Source organism: Limulus polyphemus, unplaced genomic scaffold, assembly GCF_000517525.1.
Source record: "Limulus polyphemus unplaced genomic scaffold, Limulus_polyphemus-2.1.2 Scaffold69, whole genome shotgun sequence".
NCBI classification, from domain to species: Eukaryota; Metazoa; Arthropoda; class Merostomata; order Xiphosura; family Limulidae; genus Limulus; species Limulus polyphemus.
In genome coordinates, this window is record NW_013665679.1 from 920,729 (window position 1) to 934,061 (window position 13,333).

The 13,333-nt window shown below is 33.1% G+C and overlaps 1 protein-coding gene across 4 annotated transcripts in view; it reads right to left on the bottom strand.

The window, feature by feature from the left end:
- The window catches only part of LOC106465659 (chordin-like), a 209,642-nt gene that overhangs the window by 86,647 nt on the left and 109,662 nt on the right, over positions 1–13,333 (bottom strand). For all 4 annotated transcript variants that reach the window (XM_013925897.2, XM_022393978.1, XM_022393973.1 and 1 more), the window contains one exon: positions 11,809–11,880. In XM_013925897.2, coding sequence (XP_013781351.2) covers positions 11,809–11,880 — 72 coding nt within the window. The remainder of the gene's footprint in view (positions 1–11,808; positions 11,881–13,333) is intronic.

Below are 13,333 nucleotides of genomic sequence, written 5' to 3' on the forward strand. Positions count from 1 at the left end.
AGAACATGTTAGTGAAACTAATCACACAATTCAATAGGGAAAAACTGTTATTTTAGCAACAACCTAGGAAATGTAATTGGTATGAATATACGTGAATCTATTGAAATAACTAAATGTAAAAAAAATGAATTTAAATTACTGAATAAGGATGATGGACCTGATGGAAATGTTGTCAGCAAAGGGCGTGAAATTCTTTAATATGTAAATTGGTGTTTTGATAATTATATAAATAAGTGTTATTTTTTGCAAAACATTACACTCCTGAGGATGACACAAGATATACGTCGCAACATATAGAGTGTATGAGTTTGTTTTCCACTTTTTAACCTTGTACAGTAAGTTATTATTTTAGTAATTAGGAGACTGGAAACAATATCATTTTTATTGAAGCGTGTATAAAATAATCATTGTTTTTTTTAAAAAAAATTAGTTTTTAAGATTGAACATTACACACGTGCCAAAAAATTTTGAAACAAAAATTCTACGTTTATTTCTGGTTATTGCTCAGACTAAAACAACAGTAGCTAACCCTGAGGTATTATTAAAAATTCGATAAATGTAATATGTTAATCTTGTTAATACATGGTTACACAACATCCTGTCTATAAATTTATGAGTACTAGATATTAGGGTTAAAGACCTAGAGTTACACCTTCTTTCTCAATGACATCTCTTTGGGTGGCAAAAGGGGGTCAGGCCTTATTCCCCACTTAGCCTGTCTTCTTCACACACTCTCCAACACCACTTTTCAACACGGTGTGACACCTGATTTCTGTTTATTTGTTTGTTTATCTTTTGTTCCTAAAGGCTCTTGCCCTTCCCGCAGTCTCATCAACTGAAAAGACACCAACTACGCATGCTCTAAGCACATAGCAACGATTTGAAAACATCTTACTGGTGAGTTAAAATCAATAACGTGAATTAGATACAGTCTACTGTCACCCTCTGCTCCCTCGAGCGCATCAAACGTGCCGCTTTAGCTCATCAATATCCCTGGCTCGTTCAATTCTCTTTAGCAATGAGAAAAGGAAGAACGAAAAGTAGACATTATCAAACTAACACTAGACAAGGTAGGGTCAAATACCCTATATAGTACTTAATTCAGCGCACAGTAAAGTGACTGACAAAATTATATTTCTTAATCACATTAAACGAAAGTACTCCCCAATAAGGCCCTACCTTCTCTCTCTAACAACTTTATATATATTATGTGAAAAACTAGAAATAAAGTTCAAGAATAGGTGGACACTTTCCTTTATACGTTTTATATATATATAAACTTGCTCTGGTCTATATTGAAAGTTTATACCGAATAATTAAGTCATTTCTAGTCTCTAATGGAGAGCTACGGAATATCAGCTGGGTTGTTTTAGAGATATTGTCCGCCAGAGGCCTAGCGCAAGAAGCATACGAAGTTTGTTTTCTATATTTAAAGATGAAATTTAATAATATGTCAGAGTATTCCTTAAAACATTCTAGAAACCTGCTTAAAACCGTCTGTTAACTATTATCTGAGAAAGCATTAATTTCCTTTTACAGCACTACAGTTTTCAATGAAACTTTCGAAATTCAGGTGAACAGGCTGTGCACTGTAAGAGTTTCAATGAAATATTCTAATCACAAATATATATATATATGAGTTAAACAAGAGAACACAGAAATACAGTTATGTTCAAAATGCTCTGAAATATTCAAAGATGTTTAGTTCATTAGTTGAATTGAGAGCTACCAGTTCATTTGGACAGCCTTTAACGACAGGAAAGTACTTAATTACGTAATCTAAAATCGCTGGTATTCAATAAAACAAAAATGGGTGAATCACTTGAAAAGCACGTATTAAACGAACATAATAGTAGCATGTTTGTTATAGCTGGAAAAAGGTTGTAGAAAGCAATATTCTATCCAATGGGAAAAAAATCAATCTTTCATAAATATTTATTCATTGGTTTATGACTTCAATTAGTATATAAAAAGAGTAAAGTAAAACAAACTAGTTTCTTTGCTTTGGAAAGTTACTCAATGGCTATCTGCGCTCGTCCCTACTTGTGAACTGATATAGGAAAGCCAGTTACTCAAGATCACCCAGCGCCAACTCTTGGGCTTCTCTTGTCTGACCGAATACTGGGATTTGAGTGTCATCTTTATAACGCACCTCAGGCTCCAACGTACGGAGAGCGCGATTTTTTATCTATTTATTTTAATGGTAATGGAAAATAAGATAGCGTATGTCTTGATATTATGTCTTCTATTTGCATTTAAATATATGAAACGATAAAACCCTGTAGCCTGAGCATTTTCAAGAGGTGGACCTTTTGAAAGTGCTCGGGTTACAGGGTTTTTATCATTTCCTATTATAACTTCTTGAACCTACTTGTTTTTCTGATATCATGAATGCATTTAGATATAGTAATTTTTTACAGTATCGTGAAATGATTTCCTTTTGCATACAATAATACAATTACATTATACATTTTTCTTTTTAGAGCAATGAGAGAAAGCTACGTTTCCTGTATTAAACACTAAAAGCAATGAAACACAATGACACAGGATTGTCATTCTGTTTTCAAATAATTTGAGAATGTATAACAGTATTTCATAAATTAAAGTAGGCAAACATTCAATGTGGTCCCGAAATTTATACTTGAATGTAATTCCAAAAATGGATATGTCATTAATTTATGTGCACGTTTCGTGTGTCCTGCTATGTGCACGTTTCGTGTGTCCTGCTATGTGCACGTTTCGTGTGTCCTGCTATGGGAATGATAAGATCTCTGGAAAGACATATTTCGTCTTTAGAATCGATCATTTACTGTTCTGGTGATCGTTTTCTTCAGGATATTGTTTCAGTACAACTGAATAATCATATTTTAGAGAAATTACAGACTAACAAAATTCTTCAAATGTTGACACTGGACAAACACACATGTAACAGTTCATTTTGGTAAATCAAAGGCCATATCTGTATACTAAATACTGTGGACAAGATCGTGGAAGACCACTTACGCCATGAATGATTGGTATCTGCACAATATATTTCATACAATGCGTGGACTTAATGTGGACTTCAGGGCAGCAACTGTGTACAAATAGTGAGAAATAAAATTTCGTGAGAATCGCTTAACGTTAGAAATATATACTTTAGCCCCATAGTTGACAACACAACTCCTTTGGACTTTTTGTCAAAATCAAAAGAATTCTTCAGAAGTGGTTTTCTGTCTCTAACAATAATTGACAGCTTCGTATTTTGATAGCCAGTGGTGAACAATATGCTTAGTGTATCATTGACAGTTATGGTGTGCCGAAACATCAGCATAATAGACGTACAGAACTTATTATGCTTTGGAGGGTTGGATTTTACATGTGAAATGGTACCAGATTTTGTCCTGATAGAGGATAACACTACATCATAATGCGAGGATTGTGATAGTTTACCTTGAACAATTGTTTGTTTGTTTTTATAATTTCGCCTAAAGCTACTCTACTAAAGCTAAGTCTGGAGTGATAAGCTAGAAAGAAGGCAGGTAGTCAACACCACCCACCGTCAACTCTTGGGCTGCTCTTTACCAACGAATAGTAAGATTGACCTCTACCTTATCATACCCCCATGACTGATAGGGAAAGCATGTTCGGTGACAGGTTTCAATCCTGCAACCCACAATTTGCGAGTCGAGCACCGCAGATGGAAAAACTGATTTATTGCCAGGAAGATCTCCCACTCAATGTTTATTTTTTTAGAGATGTGTCTCTTTCAGACAAGTTTATTTAGCCTACGCTGACTACTTCAAGTTTAAGGTTTAATTTTGTGCCACAAGATGTATCTCACCATTAATAAATTGTAATTGAAGCTGATTTGTTAACTGTGTTTAATTAAAAGATTGTGAATCTAAAATATGCTGTAATTTTAGTTGTATTTTTCTTTTGCTTGAGTAACTTTTTATGTATAAAATACTCCACCGTTAGTTGTTTAGAGTACTGTAGTATAAGTCAAGCATGACAGAGGGCAAAGGGAAAAAAGGTTGAAAACGCCAGGAAACTGGGAGGCCAGGTTCAGGATGGAGCCCAACGGGGGACGGGGTGAGAGAGAGAAATGTATCCTGAAGCTTCTGAGATTGTTGGTTGAGGAACTTGTCAACAAATACAACTCAACATAGCAATAGGAATTCACTGAGTTCCTGGTTGGACTTTCCTAAGTGTATGAATAACACTTTCCTATTTGGGTCAAATAACGCTGGCACACCATCATATAGATATGGTTAATGCAGGTGGCATCAAAAAATTGCTATACTTGCTTTCTCTGAATTGCTAGGGATATAACCAGTGTTGAGATTGAGCAAACGAGTAATAAGGGTTTGGATAGTCTTTAGTCATGTCCAGTTATGGTTGTTATAAAGAAGAAAGGTACACTAAGTTCTGTGTGATTATACTGGATAGTCTATAGCCATCTCCAGTTATGGTTGTTATAAAGAAGAAAGGTACACTAAGTTCTGTGTGATTATACTGGATTGTCTTTAGCCATCTCCAGTTATGGTTGTTATAAAGAAGAAAGGTACACTAAGTTCTGTGTGATTATTGGATAGTCTATAGCCATCTCCAGTTATGGTTGTTATAAAGAAGAAAGGTACACTAAGTTCTGTGTGATTATTGGATAGTCTATAGTCATCTCCAGTTACGGTTGTTATAAAGAAGAAAGGTACACTAAGTACTGTGTGATTATATTGCTGGAAAGTACCTATTAATTTAGCAGCTTAGAATTGACTCCCAGATACTGGCAAGTTGAGCTGTATGAAGAGCGTTGACCTATGATTGCTTTCAACAATCAAACATCGCTTGTATGATTTCTTTTTATACAATACAGCTTTTGTAATGAACCTTCCACTTTTGGGTGACAAATGGAGCTTCCAATGAGAGAGGTATAATGGTAAAGATGACTGATCAATGTAGACAACATCTTGATGTTTGGTCACACGTTGCAATCAACTGCTGGAAACCTGGGCATGGTTCTTCAGTAGATAAGGAAGATAGGCTTAAAGTTGATATCAAATGTGTGTGTGTCTTCATACTTAACAGATGGAATTCTCAGCCACTTACTGGGTTGGGAAAGAACGTTTACAGATCCTAGATAGAGTGCATCTGTCAAAGACTGTCCCCAATCCATGACAAAATGAGATCTTTACAAACTTCTTCAAATAGCTGCCCTGTTACCTGTACTAACATAAGTTGAAATGCATTTTGGACAGGTTGAAGACTGGAATCAGACATGCTTTAGTGGAGGTGAGCAATATTGTGGCAGTTGCATTATAGAGCGGAATGTATAATCAGTACATTAGCGATATACAGTCAGCTTATAAATGTAATTATTTAAGGAAGAAAAAAGAAACTGCTAGCAAATATAGCACTTGTCAAACATTACCACTGCCTGTTATTCATCATAATAATAGACTCCGTGTCACTGAAATGCCTGAAGAATTACAAAAATCCAGAAGAGATTATTCCACATTGAATCATAACATTGTAGAATTATAATTTTTCCATACATTATTTTCTGTGTTAGCAACGTGGTAATACGTCTGGTCAATTTCTCCAGACGACGAGTGCATGTCAATATAATTCTAAAATTTAAAAAGGTCTTTCTGGAGCAAAAACATGCTAAAAGTTATAAAAGGTTGCAGTCTAATAAGAAAGTAACCAGTATCAGAACAGTGCCATCAGCACCAGAGAATCCCAGTATCACCTGGGACTTCTAACAGTAGCTCTGACGTCCAACAGACCATCCATTAATGTTAGGCCTAGTTTATGAAATGAACTGAAGCCTGATTTATTTTTCAGAACAGGACAAGTTGACAGACTGGCAAATAATCCAGTCTAGGACAGCCCTAGAGTTTTAAAAAGAGCCTAGAAAAGCAAGAGAAATAATCAAGTAAACTACAAAAACCAATGAATAGTACAGAACCTCCCTGGGGAGCCTGCTGATGGAGGTGCAGTAAAGCCCTTAAAGGTATTTTGCTTAAACGTTGTTGCTATGACAGTAAAGGTATTTTCGATACCCATGTAAAAGATTAAGTTTTTCAACTTAAAAGTTCAGATTTTTGTAAAAGTAAAAGCATTTTATGTGCCTATAAGATGTTTTTGAAGATTTTTTTGAAAGTTTTTATGTTTTATATCGTGAAGCACATTTTTTCTAACACAAGAATAAAATACCACAGACACAAAGCTCATTCAATTTTTGGTTTTGACTTAAAGTTTAAAAATCGAGATGACTAGGACAGTCTGATTATACATGGAAAAATTATTGTAGCATATAGAATATACCTGGTGTTGTTTTTTTCTCTTTAAGTTGAGGAAAGCGAACATTTGTTTTCCATTAAAACGTTTTGCACTTTTAGTCATTGGCACAAATGTAAACACAGAGTGGTCAAGTAAACCGGATTTCAGCTTCATGAAGCTTATTATTGTGAACACATTGTGAAAGGCCATTTCCACTTGGTACTTAAAGATATTCCCACAGGTGAGATCGTATGAAAAATATTTTCTAGGCTTGTATTAATGGGTTCTCTGGTCACATCAGTTATGTAAGGGTTTAGAAATACCTGAAGACTCTGTCTTCTCTACTTTTTGTAATGGAAGTGGCCATTATATGGGAGATTTGACCTTATTCAAATAAGCAAACATAGCCTACCAATAAGTGAGAAGACACCTACTTCAAACAAAGTATGTCAATTTATTAATGAAAATAAAAGGTACAACATTGCCATTAGTATTTAGTAGATCTGTCCTTTGTAATATTTCAGGCAGAAATATGTTTACACATCTTATTTAGAGTACCCGAAATCTGGGCCTGAAGGATTAATTGTACCTGGTGAAGAACTAGTCCCTCGAATGATCAATCATGGACCACACAAGTTTGATAGGGTTCATATATGGCGCCTAGCTTGGTCATGGAAAAATAGTAATACCCTGACCTTCAAGGCATTGCTTAATGTCTTGGGCTGAATGAGCAAGAGCCCCATCTTGAATGAAACACTGCCTTGTCTCGTAAGCTGGTGATTGTTGTAAACAGGTAAAAGGCCTTGCTTGAAAGTTGTGATGTATTTTGTCATGAATTGAAAATGGTTAAACAGAAATTTCTCAGCAGATAGATAACAAAATCCAATTGTGCCCCTGTCTGAGAATTGTGAGGTAATGACCAGACGGGACTTTCCATGCATACTACCATCCAGCTGCCAAAAAGTCAGCACACACCACAATAGAAATGCTGTTTTACCCTATCATGGCTTTCTGATTGATCTTGAGAGGATAGTCGTCAAATCCAGGAATATCCAATGTCCAAGAATTGTGCAAATCCTGACCCCTCACAAAAAAACATTACATTGCCCCAAAGAGCAGGAGGGTGTGATATCACCTGTAATGCCCATTTTTTGGTATACAATATTGCCTGGGTGAGTAGTGGCTTCCATCTAGCTGCTCTATCATTGCAGTAATTCTATGAAGATAAACCCTAACAACATTTGGCAGACTTGCACCTGTCCTTCACCAGTTGCGGCAACTGAACTTGGATAGTTCTCAAAACATTTCTCAACATTCTTTCTACATTAATGTTATGTGGGTTAATCGTCACCGTAAAACTATTCTTTCTACATTAATACTCTGAGGGTTAATCGTCATTGTGAAACTATTCTTTCTACATTAATGCTTTGTGAGTTAATCGGCGTGTAAAACCATTCTTTCTACATTAGTACTTTGTGGATTATTCGTCTCTGTAAATCTACTGTTCTATGTTTATACTCTGAGGGTTAATTGTTACTGTAAAACCAGTTCTTCAACAATATACTCTATGAGTTAATCGTCGCTGTAAAACCATTCTTTCTACGTTAATACTCTATGGGTTAATCGTGACTCAAAACAATTCTTTCTTCATTAATATTCTTTTGGTTAATCGTCGCTGTAAAACTATTCGTTTTACGTTATTACTCTGTGGGTTAATGGTCATTGTAAAACCATTCTTTCTAACGTAGTACTTTGCGTGTTAATTGTTACTGTAATACCATTATTTTTACATTAACTCTTTGTGGATTAGTTGTCTCTGTAAATCTGTTCTTTCTACATTGGTACTCTGTCGGTTAATCGTTACTGTAAAGCCATTCTTTCTACGTTAATAATCTGAGGGTTATTGGTCTCTGTATATCTATTTTTTCTACATTAATTCTTTGTGAGTTAATCGTGAGTTAATTCTTTTTACATGAACTCTTTATGGATTATTTGTCTCTGTAAATCTGTTCTTTCTGCATTGGTACTATGTGTGTTAATCGTTACTGTAAAATCATTATTTCTACTTAATACTCATAAAGTTAATGGTCTCTGTAAATGTATTATTTCTACATTAGTACTCTGTGAGTTAATCGTGTCTGTAAAAGTACCTTTTCTTCATTATTATTCTGTGTTAGTCGTTACTGTAGATCCATTCGTTCTCAATTAATACTCTCTTTATTAATTGTCTCAGTAAAACTATTATTTCTACATTGGTGCTCTGGGGTTAATCGTTGCTATAAAATATTTATTTCTATATTAATACTCTGTGGGTTTATCGTTGCTATAAAATATTTATTTCTATATTAATACTCTGTGGGTTTATCGTCACTGTAAAAGTATTCTCTCTACGTTAATAAAATGTGGGTTAAACGTTACATTAAAACCATTGTTTATACATTAATACTCTAGGGGTTCAACCCCTAGAGTACTAATGTAGAAAGAAGAGTTTTACAGGAACGATTAAACTACAAAGTACTAATGTAGAAAGAATGATTTTATAGTGATGATTATCGTAATTATAAAATTATTCTTTCTAGATTAATATTATGTTGGTAATTCGTCACTCTAAAGCTATTCTTTGTACGTTAATTCTTTGTGGGTTAATCATCTCTGTAAAAACATTCTTTCTATATTAATACTCCGTGGGTTAGTTGTCAGGCAAAACTATCCTGTCTATGTTAGTACTATGTGGGTAATTATTACTATAAAACCATGCTTTCTAGATTAATACTCTGTGGGTTAATCGTCACTGCCAAACAATTATTTCTATATTAATAACCTGAGGGTTAATCGTCTCTGTAAATCTATTCTTTCTAGATTAATTTTATATGAGTTAATCGTCATATCAAATTATTCTTTCTACATTAGTACTGTGTTGGTTAATTCATAATTGTAAAAATATTCTTTCTACATTCATACTCTGCTGATCGTCATGGTGAAACCATTCTTTCTAAAGTAGCATTCTGTGTGTTCGTCGTTACTGTAAAAACGTTCTTTCTACATTAGTACTTTTTTGGCAAATCGTCACTGTAAAACTATTCTTCTTACATTAATACTCTGTGGGGTTTTCGTCACTGTAAAACTATTCTTTCTGCATTAGTACTCTGTGAGGTTTTTGTCACTGTAAAACTATTCTTCTTACATTAATACTCTGTGGGATTTTCGTCACTGTAAAACTATTCTTCTTACATTAGTACTCTGTGGGATTTTCGTCACTGTAAAACTATTCTTTCTGCATTAGTACTCTGTGAGGTTTTCGTCACTGTAAACTGTTCTTCTTACATTAATACTCTGTGGGGTTTTCGTCACTGTAAAACTATTCTTTCTGCATTAGTACTCTGTAGGTTTTCGTCACTGTAAAACTATTCTTTCTACATTAGTACTCTGTGAGGTTTTCGTCACTGTAAAACTATTCTTCTTACATTAATACTCTGCGGGTTAATCGTTACTGGAAAACCTTTATTTCTACGTTAATACTGTGTGGATTAATTGTTAAAAAGTTATTTCTACCCGAATACCCTTCGACAGCTAAATGCCATTGTACAACAATTCTCTACATGAATAAAAAGCGAACCAATCCTGTTGATAAACATAATCTATGTAGTCTAAAGTGATACTGAAACGATCTTCAACATACACAATACTCATAAATGTTTTATACATTGAAGTGCAAAAATCTCAATATTCAAAACCGCTGAGAAATCTGAAATACCTGTGACGCTTCTTTATACATAAACTCTGGAAGTGATTATGAAAAAATCTCTATACGTATACTTTGAACGGCTGAAACAAAAGTGTGAAACATTTTTCAATACATATACTGCACGGTGTTATGCAGCATAAAAAACGAAAGGAACTTTTCTGTTAAGCTTGGGAGTTAGACATAAATGCCTAATAGCATGAGAGCGTTTAAAAAGGTGTGAAAGAATTATCGTACCTGTGAAGTACAACATAAGTGAACCACACTTTTTTACGCAAACATTCTTAAGGATTACTAGATATATTAAACACATAACAGGCAGAATAAAACACAATAATGGTTTATATCAACGTATTGTGGTAGAAATAACTTAAAAAAGCGTGTTTTCTCTCTGTTTCTCTATATGATATATAAATATTCTAGTATAGGTAACACGAACGTAAGTTTCAGTTCATTCACATGAGTTAAACACACGAACAAAATATGCCTTTTATCATTTTACCATGGAAATGTTATCCTGGGAATGCAATGTATCCTTTATATCTATTTACTCTAGGAAAGTTAACACGGGAATATTCACAAAGGAACTAATTCGTTACATTTTTTACTATGAGAACTAACACAATAAAAAGTAATCTTATATCTATTTACTCTGGAACAGTTAACATGAGAAGATAAAATAACTCTTAATTTTTTCTTTACCCTATGATAACTAATATATATAATACAACAAATAACTGTTTATCTCTATTAAATTTGGAAAAATTAATACGATAATGTAAAAAATTATTTTATTTACCTTTACCCTTTGATAACTAATATATAATACAACAAATAACTGTTTATCTCTATTAAATTTTGAAAAATTAATACGATAATGTAAAAAATTATTTTATTTACCTTTACCCTATGATAACTACAAAAAGTCATTCCATTTTCTTGTGGAAATTTAACAAAGGAATGTACATGAACTCTCTATCTATGATACCCTATGATAATTAATAGAATACAAAAATAGTATTTTCTCCCTATTGAATATGGGAAAGTTAACACGAGAACGTAAAGAAATCTTATATTTGTATTTACTGTATGATAACACAATAAAAATATTCTTTTATAACTAATTAATCTGGTAAAATTAACACGGGAGTAAAAAAAAACTATTTTTATACCTTATGATGACAAACGCAATACACAAGTAAGATTGTATACCTATTTAGTTTGAAAACGTAAATACAGGAAGGAGAAGGAACTCTTTATTTCTTTTTTAGCCTGTGATAATTAACGCAAAACAAATAGTAATTCTTTATACTTTTTATTAAATCTTGGATATTTGATAGGAAATGTAAAGGAACTATTTATTTCTCTTTACCCTAAATTAACTAAGACAAAAAAACAATAACAATCTTTTATACGTATTTACACCACAGGAATTTAAAGAAACTATATTTCTATCTACCCTATGATAACTAACGCAATACAAAGGTAATTTTACTGTGTGAAAGTTAACAGAATGTAAAGGACCTCTTTTTTGTTAAAAAATATTAACAAAGCACAAAAACTTGTTTATTTTTTATATTCTACGCTTGTAAAGTTAATGCATTTCAGAAGAGAAAATATTTCTATCTTTCATTTACATTCGTAAAGTTAATACAAGAACAACAGAATAGAAATCTAGACTATTGAGGTAACATGTCTCGTGTTGCTTTTTTAAACCAATTTTCTTAGTGACACACACAATTGATTAAACAAATATACAACTTAAATGTAAGATAAATAAACATGGAGACTGTTAATCTTGCCTTTCATTTTTCTGTCGTCATCGTCTTCTTCTAGTTTCTTGGTAGCTAAGTCTTCTTCCAATCCTGCAAGATCTGGATGAGAAAGATGGAAGTTACAGAAAATATACTATAAGATGAGTACTTATCGCCTGTAGATTTAGTTGAATTATAAAGTTTTGTTTTGTAGCCTTATTCTTATAGTAATCGAAAAGATCTAAATTATGATAATCTGAGAAAAGAACAATTTACTCTTCGCTTGAGAGTTTTTATGTAAGAAAAAAATAACAACAAAATATGCATGTGTTGATTTTATTTTGTATTAGCAGCAAATGTTTTATTTGGTATCCAGAAGCATTTAGTGAGAAATGTTATAGGCGTGGATATCATTTCTCCATTTTTCAGCACATAGTGTGTAATGTTATCTGAGTGGACATCTTTGCTCCATTTTTCAGCATATAGTGTGTAATGTTATCTGAGTGGACATCTTTGCTCCATTTTTCAGCATATAGTGTGTAATGTTATCTGAGTGGATATCTTTGCTCCATTTTTCAGCACATAGTGTGTAATGTTATCTTCATGGATATCCATGCTCCATTTTTCAGCACATAGTGTGTAATGTTATCTGATGGACATCTTTGCTCCATTTTTCAGCATATAGTGTGTAACGTTATCTTCATGGATATCCATGCTTCATTTTTCAGCACATAGTGTGTAATGTTATCTGCATGGATATCATTACTTCACTTTTCAGTTATGACTGTTATTAAGAAAGATCTCTTGAGCACAGAAGCAAAATTTTGTATTTGTCTGTGAACTATGTTTGTAGTCTTCATGATGAATATAAAGCATAATAAACAACTGTGACAAAATAATTTTACTAAATTAAGTATGCAAGTAGCCTTTCAGTGAGGATGGTTGAGTCATGAGGTTCATTTGGATCTTGGCTGTTTTTGAAACACGTTTTCTCAATCTAATTTTGTACTAAACTCCTTGTTTGTGTATGAATTATTTGGTTACGGGACTACTAATAACATATGAGTTACACAAAAATTTAAGTTAAATACATCATTATTACAATTCATCCAACTAATCATTGCTTGATCTACAATGCATTTTATTTAGAATATGAGCGACTTTGCTCAACGTTGTGATCATTTTGTTAAAAAAAGTGTTGTAACAGGCAAAAACATAAAAAGTATTCAATATGATTTAATATGTGGACCTCGACGATAGCTAATGGCATAAGACATAAAAAATACCCAGTATGATGTAATATGTGGACCTCGACAATAGCTAATGGTATAAAACATAAAAAGTACTCAATATGATGTAATATGTGAACCTCGACAATAGATAATGGTATAAAACATAAAACATAAAAAGTACTCAGTATGATGTAATATGTGGACCTCGACAATAGCTAATGGTATAAAACATAAAAAGTACTCAATATGATGTAATATGTGAACCTCGTCAATAGCTAATGGTATAAAACATAAAAAGTACTCAATATGATGTAATATGTGAACCTCGTCAATAGCTAATG